The 26,819-nt window shown below is 52.3% G+C and overlaps 1 protein-coding gene across 1 annotated transcript in view; it reads right to left on the bottom strand.

Moving 5' to 3' along the window:
* The window catches only part of UNK (unk zinc finger), a 31,575-nt gene extending 5,200 nt beyond the window's left edge, over positions 1-26,375 (bottom strand). The window contains exons 1-7 of the mRNA XM_049770540.1: positions 26,227-26,375; positions 3,031-3,240; positions 2,592-2,768; positions 2,342-2,472; positions 1,912-2,047; positions 1,643-1,760; positions 1,447-1,531 (exon numbers count right to left, since the gene is read on the bottom strand). Of these exons, the coding sequence (XP_049626497.1) occupies positions 1,447-1,531; positions 1,643-1,760; positions 1,912-2,047; positions 2,342-2,472; positions 2,592-2,768; positions 3,031-3,240; positions 26,227-26,330 (961 nt within the window). The 5' untranslated portion in view covers positions 26,331-26,375. The remainder of the gene's footprint in view (positions 1-1,446; positions 1,532-1,642; positions 1,761-1,911; positions 2,048-2,341; positions 2,473-2,591; positions 2,769-3,030; positions 3,241-26,226) is intronic.
* Between the last annotated feature and the right edge of the window lie 444 nt (positions 26,376-26,819).

The raw sequence follows: 26,819 nt of genomic DNA, 5'->3' as shown, positions 1-26,819 counted from the left end.
CATGTGGCTGACCCAGGTTCGATTCCCAGCACCGCATATGGTGTCTCAAGTCTGCCAGGCATCTCTTGGCTTAAAAGCAGGAGTAAACCCTGAGCACTGCTGGTATGGACCAAAAAAGTTAAAAAGAAAAAAGAGATATTTCATGTTGAATTGGATTTTGCTTTTACTGTATTTTTTTAGACCAAACCTGGCAATCAGTACCGAGGGCTTACTTCTGATGATATTTGTGGACTCTCAGTGGTGCCAGGGATCAAACTTAAGGGAGGCTGCATTTCTATGGCCCCTCATTGGATTTTTTTTTTTTTTTTTTTTTTTTTGGTTTTTGGGCCACACCCGGCGTTGCTCAGGGGCTACTCCTGGCTGTCTGCTCAGAAATAGCTCCTGGCAGGCACGGGGGACCATATGGGACACTGGGATTCAAACCAACCACCTTTGGTCCTGGATCGGCTGCTTGCAAGGCAAACGCCACTGTGCTATCTCTCCGGGCCCCCCTCATTGGATTTTTAAGAAATTGTTTTGGGGAGGATTGGAAGAAAAATTGTGTTGGGGGGCAATAACTCTGAGCACATAGAGCATTTGCCCTGCATGTGGCTGACCTGGGTTCGATCTTCGACATTCTACTGGTCCCCCAAACTTGCCAGGAGTGATTCCTGAGCATAGAGCCAGGAGTAACCCCTGAGCACTGCTAGGTAGTGGTCCCACAAAAATAAATGAAAAGGAGCTGGTGAGATAGGGTGTTTGCTTTGCACATGCGGCCGATCCAGGTTCAACCCTGGCATAGGGTCTCCTGGGCCTGCCAGGAGTGAACCAGGAGAAAAAACCCTGAATGCTGCCGGGTGTGGCCCAGAAATCCATATTAAATAAAAAAATCAGGGCCGGAGAGATAGCACAGCGGCGTTTGCCTTGCAAGTGCCAACCCAGGACCTAAGGTGGTTGGTTCGAATCCCTGTGTCCCAGATGGTCCCTCGTACCTGCCAGGAGTGATTTCTGAGCAGATAGCCAGGAGTAACCCCTGAGCACTGCCGGGTGTGGCCCAAAAACCAAAATAAATAAATAAATAAATAAATAAATAAATAAATAAATAAATAAATCAAACTGAATGGATATTTAAAAAAAATTAAAAGTGTATTTGTGGGCCAGATAGTTCATCAGGGAAGGCTTTTGCCTTGCATGTGGGCAACTGGGTTCAATCCTCAGCATCCCTTACAGTCCCTGAGCACTGCCAGGAGTAGTCCTCAGTTTAGAGCAGGATGAGCCTGGAGTACTGCCAGCTGTGGCCCCCAAACAAAACAATTCAACACTAAACCTGCTCTCATTCCCTCTCAGCCCACTTTGAGATGTCTTAACATGACTGGGTTGGACATTTTCCCGCCTTGGAGGGCTGAGGGAGGTTGTGGGGGACACAGGCGGCAGCAGTTTGGGGGGTGTGAGGTGGGGAATTCTTACGTTCAACGTGGGCGAATGCGCAGAAGGGCCCGCGAGGGCAGCTGCCTGACTGCTGCATGTCGTTGCACTTGGTGGATTTATAGATCTGCAGGGTAGAGCAGAGTGGGCGCCCGGCACAGGGTCAGCCCCGGGTGCCCCGACCCTGCCATCCCACAGTGGCACACCCCCCCCCACCCCCGGTGGCCCTGGGCTCTACCTCGGGGTGGAACTGCTGCTCTGTGCGCGTGTGGCAGGACTGGCAGGCGTCTCCACTCTCACACTTGCCAGGGTCCCCCCACTCATCCCCATGCTTCACGTTCGGACACGGAGATGACCTGGGGCGGGGGGGGGACAGGGGCTGTTAGAGGATGCGACCAGAGCGAGGCAGGAGGGTCTAGGGAGGCCCACGGGAGCCAAAGGGGGTGGTCCACCTGGGTCTGCCCTGGCCACCCACCCCCACCCTCGAGCGGGGCCCACCCTGCCAACCTGTACTTGTGCTTGCGGGGCCCGCGCCGCCTGTCCTTGCTGTTGTGGTAGTAGGGGCAGGCATAGCCCTGGCGGCATAGCCGCGGCGGCTTCTTACACGGCTCCGTCTTGTAGTTGCCCAGGACGTATGCAGTTTCTGCACAGGGACGGGCAGGGGTGAGGGCAGCGGGCCAGGTGGAAAGCTGAAATCCCAGGATGGAAGGGACCAAGCAGGGGTGCAGGAGCTGAGGTCCCAGGACAGGAGGGCCAGGCAGGGTGAGAAGCTGAGGTCTCAGGATTTCAGGGACTGGGTAGGGGTGAGGGCAATGGGTTGGGTGGTGAGCTGAGGTCCCAGGAGGGACCAAGGCAAGGATGCGCCTCAACAATGTCCCCAGCGGATGTGGGGAGCAGAGGGGGCAGGGTGGGCAGCGAGCGGGGAGGGCCCCCCCACCTTGCCACCGCGGCTCCTCGCTGAGGATCTTCTCGATCATGGCGTGGCTGGCAGCGCTGGCTGACTGGCCCTCCAGGCTGCTCTCCACAGCGCTCTGGCCGTTCTGCAAGGCTTCCATGGCCTGCAGTTCCCTGCGGGGGGGGGGGGGGGGGGGCCGAGTGTGAGGGGCAAGGCAGACACAACGGACACAGGCGGACCTGCCTACCAGCCCCCAAGCAGGGCACCGAGGAGCTGGGGTCCCCCGGCCCACCTGATGTCGTAGACAGGTGCGCGCAGGTCATGGGGCCCGTGCGCGAAGGCGCAGTGCGGCCCGTTCTTGGAGCAGTTGCCCTTGGAGTCGGTCTCGTGGATGCAGATGCCCGTCTTGTAGTAGCGCAGGTGGTAGCGGCGCTCTGTGTCTCCCGTGGTCCTGTGCAGGAATGGGCACCTGCGGCGGGACCAGGACTGCTGTCACCCAGAGGAGATACTCCAAGGGGCTTAGGAGCCTGGGGCTGGCTCTGGCCCAGCAGGTTCAGATCCGGGTATGGAAACAAGCAGATGCAGGGCTGGACAGTGCCCGGCGCTGCCCAGTCCCTCCTGTCCCCATCCCTCCCAGGAGCTCTGAGCTGGAGTTTTGGGCACTGCGGGGCAGCTGGCTCTTGAGTCTCGCAGGGACCAAGTGAAGGGCGGCGCAGGACCCAGGCACTCACTCGTCGCCCTCTGGGCAGAGCCCCGTGGCCTCGTCGTACTTGGTGCAGTAGACGTCGGGGCTGTAGTTGAAGGTGCCGTCGCGGCGGCGCACGGAGCGGCGGCGGCGCTGGTTCACGAAGTGCCAGTGGAAGCAGGTGTAGGGCCGGTGCTGCGAGCATTTGTGCTGCACGAAGAGTGCGCACTGCTCGGTGCGGAATTCCTTCAGGTACCTGCGGGCCGGGGCGCCCGTGAGGCGGGGTCTGCAGAGGAGCCGCACCCCGATTCCTGCAGGGCCCTGCACCCGGGCCGGAGTCAGGTGGCCTGGCTGGCCCGGCCCTTCCTTCCCCAGTTACCGCTCTCACCCCCACCCCGGCCCCTGCTGGACTGAGCTCCGGTCCCAGTAGAGGGGGAGAGGTTCTTAGATGAGGGTGGGGTCCCCTGGTTCTCAGGTGGAGAGGCACTTGCTGCCCAGGATGGTTCTAGAAGACGCAGAGACTGTGGAGAGGGAAGAGGAAAAGTTGCTGACTCCAGCCAAGGTCTGGGCTGGGCTGGCCTGGGGCTGGGACGAGGAGCGGGAAGCATAGGGCTGGTCACAGTGGGGCCTCAAGACCTTCTACAGGGGTGACTTTAATGGTTATGGAAGGGAGGGCATTTGCTTTGCATGTGGCTGACCAGGGTTCAATACTTGGCATCCCATATGGGCTCCCAAACCTGCCAGGAATGATCCCTGAGTGCAGGCCAGAAGTTACCCAAGATTGCTGGATGTGGCCCCCCTCAAAAATAACAAACAAACCGGAAGAAAACCAAAGATCAGAGAGACAGTATGGTGGATAGGTGCTTGCCTTGCACACAGACCCTGGTTTGCTCCCTGGCACTATGTAAGAACCCCTGAGCACAGAGCCAGGAGTCAGCTGCCCCCCCCCCCCCAAAGAAATCAAAGCAAAGCAAAAAATTGTGTTTGCTGGGGCTGGAGAGATAGCACAGAGGTCGGGTGTTTGCCTTGCACGCAGCCAACACAGGAGACGGTGGTTTGAATCCCAACATCCCATATGGTCCCGTAGCCTGCCAGGGGAGATTTCTGAGCACAGAGCCCTGAATGCCACTGGGTGTTACCCAAAAACAACAACAAAAATTATGTTTGCTGAAGAAATGCAAGAAGTGAGGTCCAGAAACACACACGTCCACAAAGCAAGCCCCAGTTCTGGGTGCACTTGCAGGCAAAGCCTTGAGTCTGAGAAGCCTCATCCTGTGCTTCTCAGGGAACCTGAAATCAGGGGACAGAGCAGGATCCTATTGGAGGAACCCTGGCAGGCACAGGACAGGTTCTGCGCCACCCCTCAGCCAGGGAATCAGCACTTCCCCAGGGGTGCTCTCCTGCCCATTCAGGCTACGGGGCACCTCCGGGCTCACAAAGCTTGAAGCAAACTGCAGAATCTCAGTCCACACCTTTCTGGTGGGATGGATGTCCAACATCTTCATGAACCCAATCCACCCTCTGAAAGGTTTATAAGCTGTAAAACTGAAAGACATAGGGGCCGGGAAGGTGGCGCTAGAGGTAAGGTGTCTGCCTTGCAAGCGCTAGCGTAGGATGGACCTCGGTTCGATCCCCCGGCGTCCCATATGGTTCCCCCAAGCCAGGGGCGATTTCTGAGCGCTTAGCCAGGAGTAACCCCTGAGCATCAAATGGGTGTGGCCCAAAAACCAAAAAAAAAAAAAAAAAAAAAAAAAACTGAAAGACATAAAGAAGCCAAACAGGGCCAGGGAGAGGAGGCAGCCGAGAGGGCACAGCCAACCAGGATCAATCCCCCAACCCGTAGTGTTCCACGATTACTACCGAGTGTAATTCCTTAGTGCAGTGCCGGGTAACACCTGAGTGTCATGCGTGTGGCCCCAAGATAACATTCTGACTTGGCGGGGGGGGGGGGGGGGAACCACAACAACAGAAACAGGGATTTTTGGGGGCCACACCCGTTTGATGCTCAGCGGTTACTCCTGGCTAAGCGCTCAGAAATTGCCCCTGGCTTGGGGGACCTATGGGACGCCGGGGGATCGAACCGAGGTCCTTCCTTGGCTAGCGCTTGCAAGGCAGACACCTTACCTCTAGCGCCACCTCACCGGCCCCAGAAATTAGGATTCCAGCCACACCAGCCATGTTCAGCAATCATTTCCTGCACTAAAGGTTGTGCTGCTGGGGACTATGCCTGGGCTGGCCCTGTACAAGGTATGCACTTTACCTATGCACTATTTCTTCCCCCTCCCTTTTGGTTTTGGGGCCACACCCAGCGATGCTCAGGGGACCATATAGGATGCCAGGGATCGAACCTGGGTCCATCTTGGGTCAGCCACATGCAAGGCAAACGCCCTCTCACTGTGCTATTCTTCAGGCTCCGTCTCCCCGGACCCCTTTTCTAAAGAAAGTAGCTAAGCCACACCTGGTGGTGCTAACCAGGTGACATGCAGGAATTGAAGCAGGCAGGCAGCCGTGTGCAGAGCACAGCCCTGCTGTCTGCAAGAGCTCCTCGGCCCTTTGCTACCCTCACAGAGATGTTTGAGCTAGTGCTTTAGCTGCTACTACCTCGTTTTCCAGCTAAAGGCAAAAATCCTTGGAAATGGGCTCTCCTCAGAGAGTCATCATTTGGGTGTAACGGAAGCCTCATGCCCCAATCCTGGGGGGGGGGGGTGGGTTGGAGGAAGATCGGGAAGCGAGGGTCTGGAAGAACGCCGACACAGGAAATAATCCATGCACAGGTTAGGGAGATAAAACAGGTTCAAGAATTTCCACCACAAGCTTCTGCAAGCAGGCACAGGTACTGGCAGGCAGACAGGCTAGATCTGGAGCCGAAAACCAGAAGTCTCTCTGACCCGAGATCTTTATTGGGAAGAGTAGGACCACCCTCTTGCGGGGAGGACAGGCGAGGTAAGGGGCCACTCCAGAGGTACTTCCTGCCCAGGAGCGATAACCACAGGAGTGCTTTTTGAGGACAGAGCCAGTAGTAACCTTGAGCACCACTGGGTGTGGCCCAACCCCCCCAAAGGAACTTCTGAGCCAGAAAGATGGTAGATTGGTAAGGTGGCTTCCTTACATGGTTTCATTCCTATCAATACAAAAGACACACCCCTGAGCACTGCCCTAAGTCCTGAATATGACCCCAAAACAAAATTTAAACGATAATTTCTGGGGCTGGAGAGATAGCACAGTGGTACAGCAACCCAGGACAGATGGTGTTCAAGTCCCAGCATCCCATATGCCCAGAGCCTGCCAGGAGCAATTTCTTTTATTCTTTTCGGTTTTTGGGCTACACCCGGTGACGCTCAGGGATTATTCCTGGCTATGCGCTCAGAAATCGCTCCTGGCTTGGGGAACCATATGGGAAGCCAGGATGGAACCAAGGTCCGTCCTGGGTCAGCCGTGTGCAAGGCAAATACCCTAACACTGCACTATTGCTCCAGTCCCCAGGAGCAATTTCTGAGCGCAGAGCCTCTGTGAGGGTGGCGGAGGGCACAGGAAAAACCCTTGAGTGTCACCGGGTATGGCCTAAAAATTAAAAAAAAATCATTTCTATTTATCATTTTTGAAAATATTTTTGTTTTTAGGCTATATCCAGTGGTACTCAGGGTTAGTCCTGGCCTTCTACTCAGGAATCGCTTCTTGCAGAGTCAAGGGACCATATGGGATGCCAGGGATTGAACCTGGATGTCTGCTTGCAAGGCAAACGTTCTCCATGCTATGCTATCACTCTGGACCCTCAAAAGATTTTTTTTTTTTGGTTTTTGGGTCACACCCGGCAGCGCTCAGGGGTCATTCCTGGCTCCACGCTCAGAAATCGCTCCTGGCAGGCACAGGGGATCATCTGGGATGCTGGAATTCGAACCACCGTCCTATAATCACTTTCAATTTCAATGCAAATTCCTTTGCTGCACAGAAAGATACTTTGAACATACAAGATTCCACTGCTTTCCAGAGCCAAATGCCTACTAGAACCAGCATGTGTAGTTGTGGTTTCTTTTTTTTTGTTTTGTTTTTTGTTTTTTGTTTTTGGGTCACACCCGGCAGTGCTCAGGAATTACTCCTGGCTATCTGCTCAGAAATAGCTCCTGGCAGGCACGGGGGACCCTATGGGACACCGGGATTCAAACCAACCACCTTTGGTCCTGGATCGGCTGCTTGCAAGGCAAAGGCCGCTGTGCTATCTCTCCGGGCCCTAGTTGTGGTTTCTTAACTTTTTATTTTTTGGTCACACTTAGGCTATGTTCAGGGATCGCTCATGGTCGGGGCTCCGGGAACCATACGCAGTGTCAGGTATTGAACCTTAAGTCAGCTGCATGCAAGGCAAATACCTTACCCACTGTACCATCACAGCAGCCCTGTTTTGGTTTGGTTTAGTTGTTTTAGTTTTACTTTATTGGGGATAGGGGAGTTCTGAGGATCAAACCCTGAGCCTTAAGTATAAATTTGTGCATTTTAAGTTTTGTTTTGTTTTTTTTTTTTTTTGGTTTTTGGGCCACACCCTGTGACGCTCAGGGGTTACTCCTGGCTATGCGCTCAGAAGTTGCTCCTGGCTTCTTAGGGGACCATATGGGACGCCGGGGGATCGAACCCGTCCTAGCGGTCCGTCCTAGGCTAGCGCAGGCAAGGCAGGCACCTTACCTCCAGCGCCACCGCCCGGCCCCAAGTTTTGTTTTTTTTTTAAAAAGGTATCTTGGGGGGCCGGGAAGGTGGCGCTAGAGGTAAGGTGTCTGCCTTGCAAGCACTAGCGTAGGACGGACCATAGTTCGATCCCCCAGCGTCCCATATGGTCCCCCCAAGCCAGGGGCGATTTCTGAGCGCATAGCCAGGAGTAACCCCTGAGCGTCAAATGGGTGTGGCCCCCCCAAAAAAAGGTATCTTGGGGCCGGAGAGACAGTACAGTGGTAGTGCATTTGCCTTGCATGCAGCGAACCCAGGACAGACCAGAGTTTGATCCCTGGCATCCCATATGGTCCCCTGAGCCTGTCAGGAGGGATTTCTGAGTGCAGAGCCAGGAATAACTCCTGAGCGCAGCTTGGTATGACCAAACCTGCTAGGTGAGGGCCAAGAAAGTCTCATTTTTGTTGTTGTTGTTGGGTTTTTTGTTTGTTTTTGGGACCACTCCCAGTGACAGTCAGGGGTTAGTTACTCCTGGCTCTGGGATCAGAAATCACTCCTAGCTCAGGGGACCATATGGGATGCTGGGGGATTGAACCATGGTCCGTCCTAGGTCAGCCGTGTGCAAGTTGCTCTAGCACTGTGCCACTGCTCTGGCCCCAAAAGTCTCATTTTTTAATTTTTTTTTTTTTTGGGGGGAGGCCTTATCCAGTGGTGCTCAGGAGTTACTCCTGGCAAGATTAGGGAACCTTATGGGATGCCAGAGATCAAACCAGTTGGCATGTGCAAGGCAATTGCCTTCCCTGCTAAATTATCACTCCCGCCCCTCATTTTTACTTTTGATAGCACAGGAAATGTATAAACTTGACATGATTCATGGCTCAAACATTGTTTAAATGAGTTGACTGCAGCTGAAGGTTTGCATATAAGTGATGCTTTTCCCTTGCAATTTTAGGAGGAATTCACTCAGGAAATTATGTTTGCTGCTAAAGTAAATTCCCCAAACCATTCAGTGCTCTAGAATAGTAACTGGGAATGATTCTAATTCAGAAAAACGTCAAGCTCAGCCTTGAACTCAGAGAATTGCAAGATTTGAATGCTGAAACGCTAGTATAGTAGGGAGGGTGCTTGCCTTGCACACAGCCAACCAGGGTTCAATTCTGGCATACCAGATTGCATCCCCAAGATCCACCAGGATCCTTTTTATGGCTTTTGGTGTTTGGGTCACACCTGGCAGCGCTCAGGGGTTATTCCTGGCTCTATGCTCAGAAATCACTCCTGGCAGGTTCAGGAGACGATATGGGATGCCGGGATTGGAACCACCAACCTTCTGCATGCAAGGCAAATGCCTTACCTCCATGCTATCTCTTCGGCCCCCACCAGGATCTTGATTCCTAAGTACAAGGCCTGGAGTGACCCATATGTATACTGGGTGTGGCCCAAAAACAAAACAAAAGGGCCAGTGTGGTAGCACAGCAGAAGGGCGTTTTGCCTTGCAAAAGGGACCTAGTTTGATCCCTAGGAGGAACCTCAGTTTGATCCCTGGCATCCCAGATGGTCCCCCTAGCCAGGAGAGATTTCTGAGCACATAGCCAGGAGTAACCCCTGAGCATCATCAGGTGTGGCCCAAAAACAAAACAAAAACAAAAACAAAACAGAGGGGTGGAATGATAATACAGTGGGGGGAGGGGGTACAGGATGATCCCCATCATCCTGTATGGTCCCATGAGCACTGTCAGGAGTAAGTCCTGAGTATGGCTAGGTGTGACCCAAAAACCAAAAAGGAAATAAATAAAAAGCTCCTCCCCATGCCAGCTGAGGGTCACAGCACCTGTTCTTGGGGAACCAGGGCTTGGGCTCCTTGCAGACTGACCACGTCCCCGGGCCCAGGAAGAGAATCACCAGCCCAGAGGTGTTCCCCAGGATTCATCTATTTCTAGCAAGCCTTAAACAATGAGATTTCAAGTGGGAGATAACCCAGGGTGCCTGATCTACATCTGCCCCCCTACCTTCTGTCCTTAAGCCCCTCCCAAGGACCACCAAAGAACAGCCCCCAGCACTACTGCATGTGGTCCAAAGGACACCAACACAGAAAGAGAAGACTGAACCTCCCCTTTAAAAAGCATTAAGGGCTTTAGGTCATTCGACATAGGACCTACCTTGCTTGGAATCCCGACATCCCTTATGGTCGGTCCCCCATGCCTGCCAGGGGCAATTTCTGAGCACAGAGCCAAGAGGAACCCCTGAGTGCCACCAGGTGTGGCCCAAAAACCAAAAGGAAATAATAAAAAGCATTAAAAGTAAACTTAAACATGAAAATAAAAGCATACACTGTATGAAATGGGCCTGTCTGCTGGCATAACCGATAAACAAAAAATAAAAGTTAAAATCTAGATTTCTAGTAACTCTTTTCCCTCTTATTTAAACACCGTGTTACAAAGTTGTTCCTGATTGAGTTTCAGTCTTCCAGTGTCCTCCACCCTTCACCAGGCCACATTTCCTGCCCTCCCACACCCCTCCCCTCCCCTCCCCTCCCCTCCCCTCCCCTCCCCTCCCCTCCCCTCCCTCTGGAGCAGGCATTTTATTTCTCTCTCTCCCTTGCCTCCCTCCACATCTTTCCCTTTTTTTTCTTTTAGACACCAGCTGGCAATATTGTTAATGAAGGGGTAGTGTGCATATCCCTTAATCTCCGTTCAACACCTAGTTCTTGTCCAGAGCGATCATTTCCAGCTCTCTTGTCATAGTGGTCCCTTCTCTCTGCCCTAACTGCACTGCTCCACTCTTTGTGGCAAGCTTCCTACTATGGACTTTTTTTTTTGGGGGGGGGGCTCACAAACGGCAGTGCTCAGGGGTTTCTCAAGGCTCTAGCTCAGAAATCACTCAACAGGCTTGGGAGACCATATGGGGTGCCGGGAATCAAACCACCGTCTCCTGGGTTGGCTGTGTGCAAGGCAAACATCCTATCACTGTGCTATCTCTCCAGCTCCACTATGGACTATTTCTACCTTTTTTTGAGGGGTCCACATTCGGCAGCACTCGGGTTACACCTGGTTCTATGCTCGGAAATAACTCCTGGCAGGCTCAGGGGACCATCTGGGATGCCTTGATTCAAACCACCGTCCTTCTGCATGGAAGGCTAACGCCCTACCTCCTGCTATCTCTCCAACCCGACTATTTTTTTTATTTTATAGAACACCCCCCCCCCCTTCACCTGTGCAACCTTCCCACCACCAATGCCTCCCATCTTTCTCCTTCCCCACCCTCTGCCTGTATTCAAGACAGGCACTCTACTTCGTTCACTTATTAACATTGTCATGATAGTGTAGTCATCTAACTACACTCACCATTCTATGTGGTGAGCTTCACATCGAGAGCCAGTCCTTCCAGCCCTCACTGCTGATGTCTCTGGGCATTATTCCAATAATGTCTTTTATTTTTCTTAAAATCCATAGATGAGACTATTCTGTGTCTCTCTCCCTCTGACTTATTTCACTCAACGTAATAGATTCCATGTACATCCACATATAAGAAATCTCATGGGGGCCGGGCGGTGGCGCTAAAGGTAAGGTGCCTGCCTTGCTTGCGCTAACCTTGGACGGACTGCGGTTCGATCCCCCGGTGTCCCATATGGTCCCCCAAGCCAGGAGCAACTTCTGAGCACATAGCCAGGAGTAACACCTGAGCATTACCGGGTGTGGCCCAAAAATCAAAAAAAAAAAAAAAAAAGAAATCTCATGATTTGATTCTGGAGACCAGCTCTTGCCAGGTATGGGGTTTGGGGAGGCCCCATACCAGAGCCTTTCTCCCTAGCCTGGGGAGTACTGGGAGGCTTGGCAGGCCCCCAGCCATCCTTGTCTTTTTCTCCTGACTCCAGGCCTTCCCTGGGTGCCAGCTCAGATGGCCAGAAGTGGGTTCAGGTGGACTCTTTTTTTTTTTTTTTTTTTTTTTTTTTTGTGGTTTTTGGGTCACACCCAGCAGTGCTCAGGGGTTATTCCTGGCTCCAGGCTCAGAAATTGCTCCTGGCAGGCACAGGGGACCATATGGGACGCCGGGATTTGAACTGATGACCTCCTGCATGAAAGGCAAACGCCTTACCTCCATGCTATCTCTCCGGCCCCTCAGGTGGACTCTTAGTGGTCCCCAGGTTCTCCCTTCCCTCCGTACTCCAGGAGGGAGGTGCATGGGGAGGAGGGCGGGCAGACATCTGGCTTCCGGTTTCCTCTTTGATTCTGGAGACCAGCTCTTGCCATGTATGGGGTTTGGGGAGGCCCCATACCGGAGCTCTTCTCCCTAGCCTGGGGAGTGCTGGGAGGCTTGGCAGGCCCCCAGCCGTCCTTGTCTTTTTCCCCTGACTCCAGGCCTTCCCTGAGTGCCAGCTCAAATGGCCAGAAGTGGGTTCAGGTGGATTCAGGTGGATTCCTCAGGCTTCCCCCCTACCTCTCCCTACACTAATGGGAATGAGCTTTGGGAGGAGGGTGGGCCGTTCTAGCACTGGTTTATGTTGGGACAGTCACTGGAATTTTTTTCTCTTTGTTTTCCTATTGACAGTATTGTATGCATATATTTTATATATCCATAACATCCATCTTGTATTGTGACCTTGATACTGCCCTACAAATCTCATTTCTAATCTTTACTGCCTCAGTCCCAACCCTTATTTCCCCCCATCTTCCCATCTAGGTGTGGCTCATGACATGAAGCTCACCACACAGAGTGATAAGTGCAGTTAGAGAAATAACTACACTGAAAACTATTATAACAATGTGAATGAATGAGGGAAAAAGAAAGCCTGTCTACAGGTGTGGGTGGGGTGGGGAGTAGGTAAATCCGGGAAATTGGTGGTGGGAATCCTGCACTGGTGAAGGGGGGCGTTCTTTACATGACTGTAATCATACAACTACAATTATATTTGTAATCACAGTGTTTAAATAAAGATAATTCTTTTTTTTTTGGTTTTTGGGCCACTTTTGGGCCACACCCGGCAGTGCTCAGGGGTTACGCCTGGCTGTCTGCTCAGAAATAGCTCCTGGCAGGCACGGGGAACCATATGGGACACCAGGATTCGAACCAACCACCTTTGGTCCTGGATCGGCTGCTTGCGAGGCAAACGCCGCTGTGCTATCTCTCCAGACCCAAAAAAAGATTCTTTTTTTTTTTTTTTTTTTTTGGTTTTTGGGCCACACCCGTTTGACGCTCAGGGGTTACTCCTGGCTATGTGCTCAGAAATCGCCCCTGGCTTGGGGGGACCATATGGGACGCCGGGGGATCGAACCGTGGTCCTTCCTTGGCTAGCGCTTGCAAGGCAGACACCTTACCTCCAGCGCCACCTACCCGGCCCCTCAAAAAAAGATTCTTGGGGCCGGGAAGGTGGCGCTAGAGGTAAGGTGTCTGCCTTACAAGCGCTAGCCAAGGAACGGACCGCGGTTCGATCCCCCGGCGTCCCATATGGTCCCCCCACGCCAGGGGCGATTTCTGAGCACATAGCCAGGAGTAACCCCTGAGCGTCAAACGGGTGTGGCCCAAAAACCAAAAAAAAAAAAAAAAAAAAAAAAAAAGATTCTTAATGAATCCTTAGGGGCAATAGCACAGTAATAGCAAGTAGGGCATTTGCCTTACCCACAGCCAACCCAAGACTGACCCGGGTTTAACCCTCAGTATTTAGTATAGTACCTCGAGCCTGCCAGGAGAGATTTCTGAGCACAGAACCAAGAGTAACCTCTGAGCACTGCCAGGTGTGGCCCAAAATCAAAAACAAAAAAGAGGGGACCAGAGAGATAGCACAGCGGTAGGGCATTTGCCTTGCATGCAGCCAATGCAGGACGGATGGTGGTTCAATTCCTGGCATCCCATATGATCCCCCAAGCCTGCCAGGAGCAATTTCTGAGCACAGAGCCAGGAGTAACCCTTGAGCGCTGCCAGGTGTGACTCAAAAAAAAAAAAACTAAACTAAAAAGAAAAGAATCCTTAAACCTTTATTCTTGTTTTAATTTGTTAAATCTTTCCTTTTATGTCCACATATGTGTATGTTGTCTGTTCTGGGGCCGCATCCACAAGAGCTCAGGGAGACTGCTATTTCTGAGAAGGGGCTGAGGTGGGATCCACTCCAGGCGAACCCAAATATATTTATTATAAATAAATATTATAAATAGGGCCCGGAGAGATAGCACAGCGGCGTTTGCCTTGCAAGCAGCCGATCTAGGACCAAAGGTGGTTGGTTCGAATCCCGGTGTCCCATATGGTCCCCCCGTGCCTGCCAGGAGCTATTTCTGAGCAGACAGCCAGGAGTAACCCCTGACACTGCCGGGTGTGGCCCAAAAAACAAACAAACAAAAATTATAAATAATAACTATAATATTTATAAATAATTTGTATATATATAAACACCATGATTTTCAAAGCTGACTATTAAATAATAAACTTTCAGGCACACAGTGTTCGTGTTCCTGTTCCAATGCCACCCCACTCATGTCCTGGGGCTCCCTCCCGCCCCTCGTTTTTTGCCTCTTTTTGGAACAGTTTTAAGAAATTACTATCAGGATCTAGATACAGTATCGGTAAGGTCACACACACACACACACACACACACACACACACACACACAGAGTTTTGTAACCCACCAACCATACAACTTTATAACAGCAACCACACCAACAGTTGTAATAAAATTACTTTTGAGAAAAAAACAGGCCAAAGGAAACTAAATCTGGTAGCTGGCAAATGTTTGCCCTGATTCCTGAAAAGGCTGTAATAGAGCTAAGCAGAGCTCTGGCTTCCACATCTTCTGCTGGCTTAGGCCATCCTTTCCTGCTTGGGACTCAGCTAGTAGTGCTCAGTAAGGGGCTTTGGCAGGTGACTGTGTCCCCATCTTGCCTGAGATACTCGAACAGCTTTGTCTGAAAAGGGGCAGGATCAGCCTCTATTGTGTGCTCCAAAATGGTCCTTTCTTCTTTTTTTTGAGTTTGGGGGTGACACCTAGCTGTACTCAGGGATCAGTCTGGCCAGGGCTCGGGAAAAAACATGGGATGTTGGGACTGGATCTGTGTCAGCCCCTCAAGGCAAGTACCCACAGTCCTATCTATCGCTCTGCCCCCAACCCAGGAAGCCAAGCACCCTCTGGCCAGTGACAGTGTCCATGCCACCAGGTGAGTATTGACACCGGAGAGCTGACCTGGCCCCAGAACAGCGACCTTCCATGGTCCAATGTCAGGTGCAACCTGGCCTGAGAGTGCCCTTGCCTCAGTATCCCAGGGGTGTTTGTAAACTGGGGTGAGCCCATGGAAAAGCTCTTGTTCACTCTTTCCTAAATCTGGAAACATCTTGATTTCAAGTTTTCCTTTTGGGTCACACCCAGTGGGGTTCAGGGGCTATTGCTGTCTCTGCTCAGGAGTTGCTCCTGGCAGTGCCTGGGGAACCACATGGTGCCAGTGATAGAGCTGAAGTTAGTCCCATGCAAGGCAAGTAAGTACCTTGAGCCCTATAGTTTCTCTCTAACCCTTCACAGTAATCTGCACTATGGACTCTTTAGCCCTGTTCAAGTGAATCCGTTTCTTTTTGGGGGTAATTTTTGGCCACATCAAGCGGCACTCAGGAGACTATATGTCACACCTGAGTCACAGGCATGTAAGTTAAGTGGCTTAACCACTGCCCTAGCTCTCCAGCCCCCAGGGTGAATCCACTGTACAATAGGAGGAGCTTGCCTTGCACACAGTCCACCGGGGTTGGATCCCCGACACCAAAAAACCCCTGAGCCTTCCAGGACTGAGTGCAAAGCCAGGAAAAAGCCCTGAACACCGTTGAGAATCAAAAAGCATTGTGTAGGGGGGGTCAGAGAGATAGCATGGAGGTAAGGCGTTTGCCTTGCTTGCAGAAGGACGGTGGTTCGAATCCCAGCATCCCATATGGTCACCGAGCCTGCCAGGAGTGATTTCTGAGCACTGCTGGGTGTGACCCAAAAATCAAACACACCCAAAAAAAGTATCGTGTAAGGCAGAGGATCCCCAAATCCTGTAATGGTAAGGGAAAAGGAAATCCCAGGGATGTAGGAGAGGCTCTGAAGGAGTGAGCACATCTAGGAATGGGGCAGCCCCACTACAGCAGTAGCTCAAGGTGGAAACTCGACCCCGGGCAATGATGGACCCCAGGCAGACAGACTCTCAGTACCTTGCTGTGCTGGAGTCAGGCACCGTTTCAAGCACTAGGAACCACCCAGGAACGCCATGCTACCATCACGATCCACAGAGCTGAGCATTAGAGCGGACGGTTGCCCCAAAATCAGTCCCCCACACGCTGGTAACCAGGATTTGTTTTTCTGCTGCTTTGCTCTTCTGGGGGGATGTTATTGCCGACTCTGTACTTTGGGTGACCCTTGGCGGGGCTCAGGGGACCAGATGTGGAGCTCAAATGCCAAGAAATCAGGCGCTGTCTCCTCCCAAGCTCCGTCATTATTCACCTTTAAAAGGAAGTAGTAAGCCTAAGCCTTGAGAAGCGGCTCAAACCACGTCAGGGAACTTCTGATAGATCAGAATTATAACAGCGGGGCTGAGCAACAGCATAAAGAGGGCATTTACCTTGCACGTAGCCAACCCAGGTTCAGTTCCCAATAATCTATATGGTCTTCCAAGCACTGCCAGAGTAGCACAGAGCCAGGAGTAACCCAGAGCACCAACAGGTGTGGCTCAACCCTCCCCCCAAAAAAGAAAGAAGAATTACAATAGCATAGGTTTCTAAAAATAACAGAAATATTAACTTGAACAGGCTTACTGAATCTTTAATACACATAGTGTATATGTTCATGATAAAGGACTCTTGCTTCAATTAAACTTAAAAAAATTTGGAGCTGGAGCAATAGTACAGTGGGTAGTGTCTTCCTTGCATGCAGCTGACCTGGGTTCAATCCCTGGAAGCCCATATGGTCTCGCCAAGCATTTCCAGGAATAATTTCTTTTTTTTTTTTTTTTGGTTATTGGGCCACACCCAGTGGTGCTCAGGGGTTACTCCTGGCTGGCTGCTCAGAAATAGCTCCTGGCAGGCACAGGGGACCATATGGGACACCAGGATTCGAACCAACCACCTTCGGTCCTGGATCGGCTGCTTGCAAGGCAAACGCCACTGTGCTATTTCTCCAGGCCCAGTCAGCAGTAACCCCTGAGCACTGCAAGGTACAACCCAAAAGCCAAAAAAATATTTTTGAAAACTTCCCTTTCAAGGTAAGCGCACTGGTCTAGGAAGTTTGTTTAGGTTGTTTGGTTTACATGATGACTAAGATTACAGGCCACCCTTCCTAGCAGAAAAACTGACAGTCAGAAAAAGGCTAAAAGCTTTGATTACAAAAGTGACGAAAACTTTTACATTGTCAACCTTCAGAAAGTCCTCCTCAACCTCTTCACTTTGCTAAGCAGAATGCTCCGTACCTGTGGGTCAGAACTGGGCCTCCCTGCCTCGGCAAGGGCACCTCGTAGGACTTAACCATATGGGTCCAACCGCCCAACCGGAAACCTTTTTCAACCAAAAGCCAAATGGCAATGGAAAGAAAGATCAAGGTGGGGGCTGGGAAGGTGGCGCTAGAGGTAAAGTGTCTGCCTTGCAAGCGCTAGCGTAGGATGGACCATGGTTCGATCCCCCGGCATCCCATATGGTCCCCCCCAAGCCAGGGGCGATTTCTGAGCGCATAGCCAGGAGAAACCCCTGAGCGTCAAACGGGTGTGGCCCAAAAAACAAAAAAAAAAAAAAAAAGAAAGATCAAGGCAAAGGCAGGCAGGCTCCTGACTCTGGGTTAGCTCAGAATTAACCTGGAGGGGCCGGGCGGTGGCGCTAAAGGTAAGGTGCCTGCCTTGACTGCGCTAGCCTCGGACGGACCGCGGTTCGATCCCCCGGCGTCCCATATGGTCCCCCAAGCCAGGAGCGACTTCTGAGCGCATAGCCAGGAGTAACTCCTGAGCGTCACCGGGTGTGGCCCAAAAACCAAAAAAAAAAAAAGAATTAACCTGGAGAGCCTGTCCCTGCCTCACTCTCTGATTCCTAAAGACATGGCCCCCTAGGTCAAGGGTCACCTCCCAAAAGGCTGTGAAACTTGGGGTCCCTCCATGCCTTTTCAGCATCTCCTCCTCAGCTCCGCATACTGCTGTCAAATTCTCCACTGGCAAAAAACAGGGTGTGGGGGCCGGAGAGATAGCACAGCGGCGTTTGCCTTGCAAGCAGCTGACCCAGGACCTAAGGTGGTTGGTTCGAATCCCAGCGTCCCATATGGTCCCCTGTGCCTGCCAGAGCAGATAGCCAGGAGTAACCCCTGAGCACCGCCGGGTGTGGCCCAAAAGCAAAAAGCAAAAAACAAAAAACAAAAAACAAAAACCAGGGTGTGAGTTGAAGGGCTTTGTTGTCGGAGTTGTCGGAGAATTGCAATTCAAGCATTGCTGAATTAAGAAGGAAAGAAAGGGGGCCGGGGAGATAGCATGAAGGTAAGGCATTTGCCTTGCATGCAGGTCAGTGGTTTAAATCCCGGCATCCTGAGCCTGCCAGGAATGATTTCTGAGCGCAGAGCACAGGAGTAACTCCTGAGCACCGCCAGGTGTGCCCCCCCAAAAGAAAAAAATCCATCAAGGGCCAGAGAGAGATAGCACAGTGGGGAGGGCAGTTGCCTTGCAACTGGCCAACCTATTTCAATCCCCATCCCCAACATCCCATAGGGTTCTGAGCACAGAGCAAGGAGTAACCCTATAGGAGTGCCTCTTGGTTTAGCCCTAGAACCAAAAAAAAAAAACAAAAAAAAAACCCAAGCAACAAATGATAAGTCTGTTCAGAGAAAAGCAGCCCTCCAACAGTCAGTCCTCTCAGGAGTATGAGTCCAATAGTGACCGTAGCCCGTACCCCCTGACCTCAGTCCGTTTGGGAACTTGTTACCCCTGGGAGTTCTGGCTCCCACCACCCAGGAAGAGGAAAGGAGATGGCACCTTCAGGCCTCAGGGTTGCTGGAAAAGGGAACAAGTAGGTCCACAAGGAAGTCGTGCTCTTGTGCACTGATCTGGGGTGTTTTCAGGAGCTGCTTTAAATAAGGGGGAGCCCCATGTGGGTTTTCTAAACTGCTGTCAGGACACTGCAGCTGCCCTCACTCAGTGCCCATCTCTGTAGGCTTCGAGAAACCACCAGCCAAAGCAGATGAATATGGACTGTGGGGAAGCCACCTTTCGAATCTACGACGGCTGGATTAAAACAGAAACTTTCGGGGCCGGAGAGATAGCATGGAGGTAAGGCGTTTGCCTTTCATGCAGGAGGTCATCAGTTCCAATCCCAGCGCCCCATATGGTCCCCCGTGCCTGCCAGGAGCAATTTCTGAGCCTGGAGCCAGGAATAACCCCTGAGCACTGCCGGGTGTGACCCAAAAACCACACACACAAAAAAAAAAAACCAAAAACAGAAACTTTCTTTTTTATTTTTTTGAAACTTTCTTTTTTCTTTTTAATTTCTTTTTTCTGATTTTCATCCACATTTGCCAACGCTCAGGGCTGATTCCTGGCTCTGTGATCAGGGATCACATTTGAGGGACCCTATACCTGCCAGAGATTGAACTCAGGTCTGCTGCAAGGCCAATGAACTGTTGCTCCAATGATTTCATTTTTATGTATGTATGTACGTATGTTCGTTTGGTTTTTGGGTTATATCTGGCAGTGCTCAGGGGTTACTCCTGGCTCTGTGCTCAAGCATAATCCTGGAGGCTTCAGGGAATCCTATGGAATGTCAGAGATTGAGCCCAAGTCTGCCACATGCAAGACAAGCACCCTAGCCACTGTGGGCCCCAAAACAAAAACTTTTGACATTTAGGCAAATCCTCCAACCACCGAGATCATAGCAAATACCAGTGAGGTGGGCAGCAGCCTCGTCCTCCCCTGGCCTGGGTCACGGCGGGGCTGGCCAATGTGGCTCAAGGCCATCACGAGCTCTTTATCTGGGCACTGCAGGGCGTTAGTTCCGCTAGACAAACAAGCGAACAAGATCAAGACAGTTTTACTGGTCATTTAATCCATTCTTCCCCTGAAGTGGCTCAGGAATATTTTCAGAGACTTGAATCGCATATTGAGAAGTACTCGAGGAAGGTATTTGCAATTTTGCTGCAATTTTCAATCATTATTTAAATACATGTTTATTGCCTGGCTTTTCGAAAACACCAATCAAGGCAATCAAGTGAGGTTCACAATGTGTATATAACGTATAAATTAACGAGCTCGCTTCCAAACAGAGCAAGTGTTCCTACTTTATCCTTGCTTAAAGATGCCCAGATGTTCACACTGGGCCAGCTCCACAGACACTTTTCTCAAAAGAGGTGTAAACCAAGCGAAACAGGAGCAATATCTGAGCGCAAAACCACCATGCAGCAGAAAGCGCCCCCATCCACCCAAATCACGCCTGCTACATCCATCACCCACAATCACTGCTTTGCCTCAACACTCCCTCTGAGGCATAATCTGACCAAACTTCAGATAAGCCGGTATTTGGGCTGTTACAAGGCTTTTTGGGAACAAATGTGGGCATCCTCCCCCACCCCCGTCCTCTTTCTTCCGGGAGACCTGGCAGCTGAGAACACAACTCACAAAAGCCGCAGTAATAGCATTTTTAAATTCCTGGACAACTTTATTTTTTTTAGGGTGGGGGTCACACCCAGCAGCACTCAGGGGTTACTCCTGGCTCTGCACTCAGAAATTGCCCCTGGCTTGGGGACCATAAGGGATGCCGCGTTTTGAACCAATGACCTTCTGCATGAAAGGCAAACGCCTTACCTCCATGCTATCTCTCCGGCAAGGGGCAATTTCTGAGCATAGAGCCAGGAGGAACCCCTGAGCGCTGCCAGGTGTGACCCCCCCCAAAAAAAGTAACTGTTCTCACTTATCTGGAAACAAATGTATTATGTAAGGTCAACTGTCAACTACATGATGCATCTTCTTTAAATAAATATTAAAAAAAAAAATAGGAGACCAGAGCGATAGCACAGCAGTAGGGTGTTTGCCTTGCATGCAGCAGACCCAAGTTCGATTCCCAGCACCTCATATGGTCCGTGTCCTCCACCCAAGCCTGCCTGTCAGGAGTGATATCTGAGCGCAAAGCCAGAAGCACCACCCATTGTGGCAATAAAAAAACAACAAAGCAAAACAAAATTCAAAACATAATGTCTTTGGGGCCAGAGAGATAGCATAGTGGTAAGGCATTTGCCTTGCAAGCAGCTGATCCAGAAATAATTCCTGACAGCTGCACAGTATGGCCCAAAAATCAACAAAAACAAACAAACAAACAATGTCTTTGGGACTTATTCATTTTTTTTCCTCTCCTTTCCTCCAACCCTCCCTCCCTCCCTCCCTCCCTCCCTCCCTCCATCTTTGGGACTTATTCTTACAGAGTCAAAAGAATTAAGCCTAAAACCTGAATTGGAATATGGTCGAGTTTTTCTCAATTACATTTTTTCTTTTGGGTTCTTGTGTCACACCCAGTCGTGCTCAGGGGTCACTCCTGTCAGCATCTGGGGGACCATGTGGTGCCAGAGATGGACCCTTGGAGGGCTCCAGCAGGAAAACATCCACCCCAGCCTTCTAGTCCTCTCTCCGCCCCTCAAAAAGACACTTCCGGAGGTCCGGAGAGATAGCACAACGGTGTTTGCCTTGCAAGCAGCCGATCCAGGACCAAAGGTGGTTGGTTCGAATCCCGGTGTCCCATAGGGTCCCCCGTGCCTGCCAGGAGCGATTTCTGAGCAGACAGCCAGGAGTAACCCCTGAGCATCGCCGGGTGTGGCCCAAAAACAAAAAACAAAAAACAAAACAAAACAAAAAAGACACTTCCGGAACTTCAGGGAAAGTGCTCACCTTGCAAGTGGCCAACCCAGGTTCCATCCCCGGCATCCCATCTGGTCTCCTCAGCCTCTCAGGAGGGATCTGAGCACAGAACCATGTATGGCCCCAATACAAACAAATCAAAAATTCAACAATACACTTTTATTTTTGGGGTGGTGTTTCCTGTTTTGGGGTCAAGGGGCAGTGCTCAAGGGGCCTGGGCCCTTTGCAAGCCTCCAGCATGCAAAGTCTGTGCCCAGTCTCTTGAACTCACTTGCTCTCTCCCATTCTCAATTACACATTTTAATTTATTTAGTTTTGGGGCCACACCCAGTAATGCTCAGGGCTCACTCCTGACAAGACTTGGTAGACCCTATGGTGTGCCAAGGAACGAACCCAGATCGGCTGCTGTACTATGGCTCTGGTCCCCCTTAAAATATACAATGCTGGTTTGTTCTGGTGGGAAAAAAGATGGATTAAATTTAGTCTTGTCTGGTAACAAAATGACAACCAAGAGATTTGTGACAATTTTATGATGAATAAAATTAATCAATCAAATTTAGGCACTGATTAATAAAGTTAATCAATAAAAGTAATCAACAAGACTGAGCCATAAAAAAAAACTTTTAGGGGCCAGCGAGGTGGCGCTAGAGGTAAGGTGTCTGCATTGCAAGCGCTAGCCTAGGAAGGACTGCAGTTTGACCCCCGCGTCCCATATGGTCCCTCCAAGCCAGGGGCAATTTCTGAGCGCTTAGCCAGGAGTAACCCCTGAGCATCAAATGGGTGTGGCCCCCCCTCAAAAAAAAAAAACAACAAACTTTTAGTCTAGTACTCAGAAGCAGTACAGCAGAGGAAATTCTGATTTTACCCTTTTCTATATGAGCTGGATCCTGAGGCCAGACTTGTCTTGCATGCGATTCAATCTTCGGCAACCTGTATAGTACCCCCCCTCCCCGCTCACCTAAGCACAATGCCAGGAGTAAGTTTTGAGCACTGCTGGGTGTGTCCCCCAAACCCCTTCCTGCCCCCTCCAAAAAGAAACCCCAAATCTTCCACAAAGGCTCATATACCCATTTACTGGAAGGATCAGTTCAATATTTCCCCTAATGCAAGATTATCAAAGAGTTTGAAAAAGGAAATCAGCTAATTATCCTTCTAATGATTCTAGGAAGCATCCTCTTGTTTAGGGAAAACAACTCAAACTTGAGGATTCTAGTTGTGGGGCAAGAATTGGCAGGTCGGAGCAATAGCACAGTGGGTAGAGCATTTGCCTTGCATGAGGCCGACCTGGGTTCCATACCCGGCATCCCATATAGTTCCTAGAGCCTAGCAGGAGTAATTTCTGAATGCAGAGCCAGAAGTAACCCCTGACCACCTCCAGTTGTGGCCCAAAAACCTAAAAAAAAAAAAAACAGAACAGAACAAAAAAACCTGGCAGAAGCCAGCAGTCTGGGAACGGGGGAGGCTCAGAGGAGCAAAGGCCTCCCATGTCAAAGCAGCAGGTTAGCGCCCGGCACTGCAGTCTCTGAACCAGGAACAACCCCCACACCCCAAGACAGACCCAGAGAAGGTCAGTGTAGCTGGTAGATTCATTGTTTGCCAAGACTGTCATCAGGAAGAATCAGATTCAACTGTTGACGCCACTTCCCTCTGAATTATTCCAAACATTACTACAAGCCACGTAATCTCAAATAACTCCAGGCACAAAATCACCGTGGTTTATTTATTGTTTGGGGGCCACACCCAGCAGTGCTTAGAGATCACTCTTGGCTTGGGGAACCATATGGGATGCATGCAACCCACCTGCTGTACTATCACTACAAAATAAAAAAATCACCAAGGTATTTTCATTTTTGTTTTAATTTAGGGCCATACCTGGCTATGTTCAGGGGTTATTCCTGGCTCTGCACTCAGGAATTACTCCTGGCATATGTAGGACCATATGGAATGTCGAGGATCAAACCCAGGGTGACTGCATGCAAGGCAAACAACACTGTACTATTGATCTGATCCCTCACCAAGGCAAGGTTTAAAAAGTAAAAAAACACTGGGGCATGAGAGATAGCATGGAGGTAGGACGTTGCCTTGCATGCAGAAGGACGTTGGTTCTAATCCCGGCATCCCATATGGTCCCCCGAGCCTGCCAGGAGCGATTTCTGAGTGTAGAGTCAGGAGGAACCCCTGAGCGCTGTTGGGTGTGACCCCCCCCAAAATAAACCCTAACATCTTAAGTTCATGCTGCAAGGGAAAATGGAAAATGCAAGGCACTTCAAAATTGGATGGAAACTGAAATAGAATTCATCGAATTCAAAGAGATTCTTACTCAGGCCAGGAGCGGGAGAGCACTGGTCTTGCATGTGTCCCCTGAGCACCCTGAGTGGGCACCCCCCCAAAAAAGATGATCCAGGGCCGGGCGGTGGCGCTGGAGGTAAGGTGCCTGCCTTGCCTGCGCTAGCCTAGGACGGACCGTGGTTCGATCCCCCGGCGTCCCATAGGGTCCCCCAAGAAGCCAGGAGCAACTTCTGAGCGCATAGCCAGGAGTAACCCCTGAGCGTCACAGGGTGTGGCCCAAAAACCAAAAAAATAAATAAATAAATAAATAAATAAAAATAAATAAATAAAAAAATAAATAAAAAAGATGGTCCAGGGGCCGGAGAGATAGCACAGCGGCATTTGCCTTGCAAGAGCCGATCCAGGACCTAAGGTCCTAAGGTTCGAATCCCGGCTTCCCATATGGTCGGTGCCCCCCCACCCTCTGCCTGCCAGGAGCTATTTCTGAGCAGATAACCAGGAGTAACCCCTGAACACCGCTGGGTGTGCCCCCAAAAAACAAAAAAAAAAAAAAAAAAAAAAAAAGATGGTCCAGTTATCAGCAGGACAATCAATGGATTCGCTGGAAATGTGTTTGCGAACTTACTCTGCCTGTGAGGCAGGGAAGAAAGAGGGCCAATCACCAGCACAGGGGTGCAAACCCTTCCCCCTCGGGGTGGGCGTGGCCCAACAAGCTCCAAAATTCAGAATTCACAAGTACACTAGAAACAGCAGCTGGAGGGGTGGGGGTGGTGGACTCTCCAAGTGGAAGTGGGGAGGCTGCGCCAGTTTCAAGGCAGGAGCCACTGAGCTGCTCTGGCCCTCCAGTGCCTGCTGGGGGCCTCCAGGGCTGCACCTGGCCTTGCTCAAAACCAAGCTTGGGAGACCAGGGGATGCCAGGAACCGCCAGGCCAGGCACTTGCCGGGTAGGCCACCTACTGCTACACTCACTCTGGGCCTGCTCCTCACGTGTATTCATTCATTCAGGTCTCTTCCCATAGGGGTGACATGACCAGGAAAGTTCTCCAAATCCTCCTCGCAGCCAACCCGACCACAAATCTCCCTCTGCTGAGATTTTGGACCATCGCAGAGGCGCACACGAATGGCGGGAATCACAGAAAACCAGGCGCCTGGCAGACACTGCCCACTCCAGGCCCAACCCCGAGGAAGAGGAGCGACTGTGAACCAGTGAGTGCGCACAAAGACACAGACACCCATGCCGCTGACACCTGTCCCACTCCTGAGATGACAGTTTTCCTACCCAGGTAGGACTACAAGCAAATGGGGTGGGAGGGGATATGCAGCGGCCTGCCTAGCCTCACACACCAGGAAAAGTAAAGTGATCCGTGTTAGGTCCCCTCCAACCATCAGAGCCACCAAGGATGCTGAAGAGTTGAGGGTCCAGCTACTTTTGCCCGCAGCGGGCCACCCCATGCATCACCACCAGCTCCCCTGGTTCGGGGACCCAAGGGGCCGAAAATCGCAAGCTGGAAAGAGTTGACGCGAGTCTGACTGCAGTCAAGAAAAAGTTTCTGAGGCTTCATCATTCAGGCCCACTGCTCAGAATGCCACCGTGGAGCAGATCCGGGAGGGACCCCCAGAACCACCCGTGTCCCCCTGGAGGGAGTGACCACGCGCCCCTCCTGTGCGCCTTTCTGCACCAGAGGCTGCAAGCAGGGGCCTGGGGCGTTCCTGAGGAGGGGGGCTGCGGCCCCCACATCCCTCCCTTGGGGCTTCTGCGAGCACCCAGCAATCTCGTGCATCACTGAGAGTGGGGTGCTGCGCCTTGGTACCCCCCAGGCTCTGTGCAACAGGAGACACGGCTCCCACACACCCCAAGGCATTGGGCGTGCAGCAGGCGGGGCGCTCCTAGGCCTGGGGGGCAGGGGGCCGGCTCCTCCTCCGCCCCAACAGGTCCTCCCCCCCAAAAAAAACACACACAAACACACAAGGCCTTGCAGCATCCGCCCCGCAGGGAGCCCCAGGGAGGCCTGAGCCTGGGACCCCCCACATGCGCATGGGAAGGGGATGCACCGTGGAGTGACGACGGGCGGGCCTTGGGGGGGGACACAAAAGGCCCCCGTGGCGTGGGGGGCGCCCCCCTGGCTGCTTTGAGGACTTTTGCACGGGCAGAACTTCGGGGGGACCCTGGCCCGGGCCCGCGGGGCTCGCGATCGGGCCCCCCAAGGGGCGTGGGCCGCGGGCTAGGCCGCACGGGCCGGGCCCCAGGGGCGCGCGCTGGGCCTCGCGCATCATCCGGGCCCCGCCGGCCCCGGCTTCCCGCCGCACGCTCGGAGGCGGTTGGCGTGGTTGGGGCCGGCCCCGGCAGGTTGGAACCGGTCTGGGCCGGGCCGGGCCGGGCCGGGCCGGAGGAGGCCGGGGGGAGGGCGGCCGCCTCGCGCTCTCCTGCGCGCGTGACTCACGCTGGCCGCTGACGTCAGGCGTGCGCGCGCGGCGGGGGGGGCTCTACGTACGTGTAGTGCTGCGGTTTCTCGGGCTGCGCCTGCAGCACCTGCGAGGTAGCGGCCGGGGGCGCCGAGGAAGCTGCCGAGCCGCCGGGCCCGGGGCCCTTCGACATGGTCCTGTCTTCCTGCCGCTTCGCCGCTCCCCTTTTATTATTCAGTCTGCGCGGTCCGCGCCGAGGACCCAGCGCGCCTGCGCCGCGCCACGAGAACGTGGAGACCCCCCGCGCCGCCGCGGGGGCTGCTGGGACTTGTGGTCCGCGCCGCCGCCGGGCTCGGACCGCCGGCAGAGGGCTGCCGCCGAGCGGAAGGACTACGCTCCCCAGGCTGCCGCGCGGCCGGTGGCCCGGATGCGGAGGGGGCCGCGAGGGCTTCTGGGGATTGTAGTCCCGTCGCGGTTCTCCGCTCGGAGCGCCTTGCTAGCTGCGTAGGGGACCTCTGCCGGGAAACGGGAGCCCCTGAGAGGCCAGGGGGTGCCCGAGCGAGAAGGGGCTTCCTCTCGGCTTTTTGTGTAAAAGCTCCGAGTGCAATTGCTCTGCCAGTGGTGTGATGACGTCCTCCCCTCCATACTCCGTCCAGCCGGGCCACGATTCTGATAGCAGCCC

Source organism: Suncus etruscus, chromosome 1 (assembly GCF_024139225.1).
Source record: "Suncus etruscus isolate mSunEtr1 chromosome 1, mSunEtr1.pri.cur, whole genome shotgun sequence".
Classification (NCBI taxonomy): domain Eukaryota; kingdom Metazoa; phylum Chordata; class Mammalia; order Eulipotyphla; family Soricidae; genus Suncus; species Suncus etruscus.
Note: the sequence above shows the minus strand (reverse complement) of the source record. Positions and strands in the feature narration are given on the sequence as shown.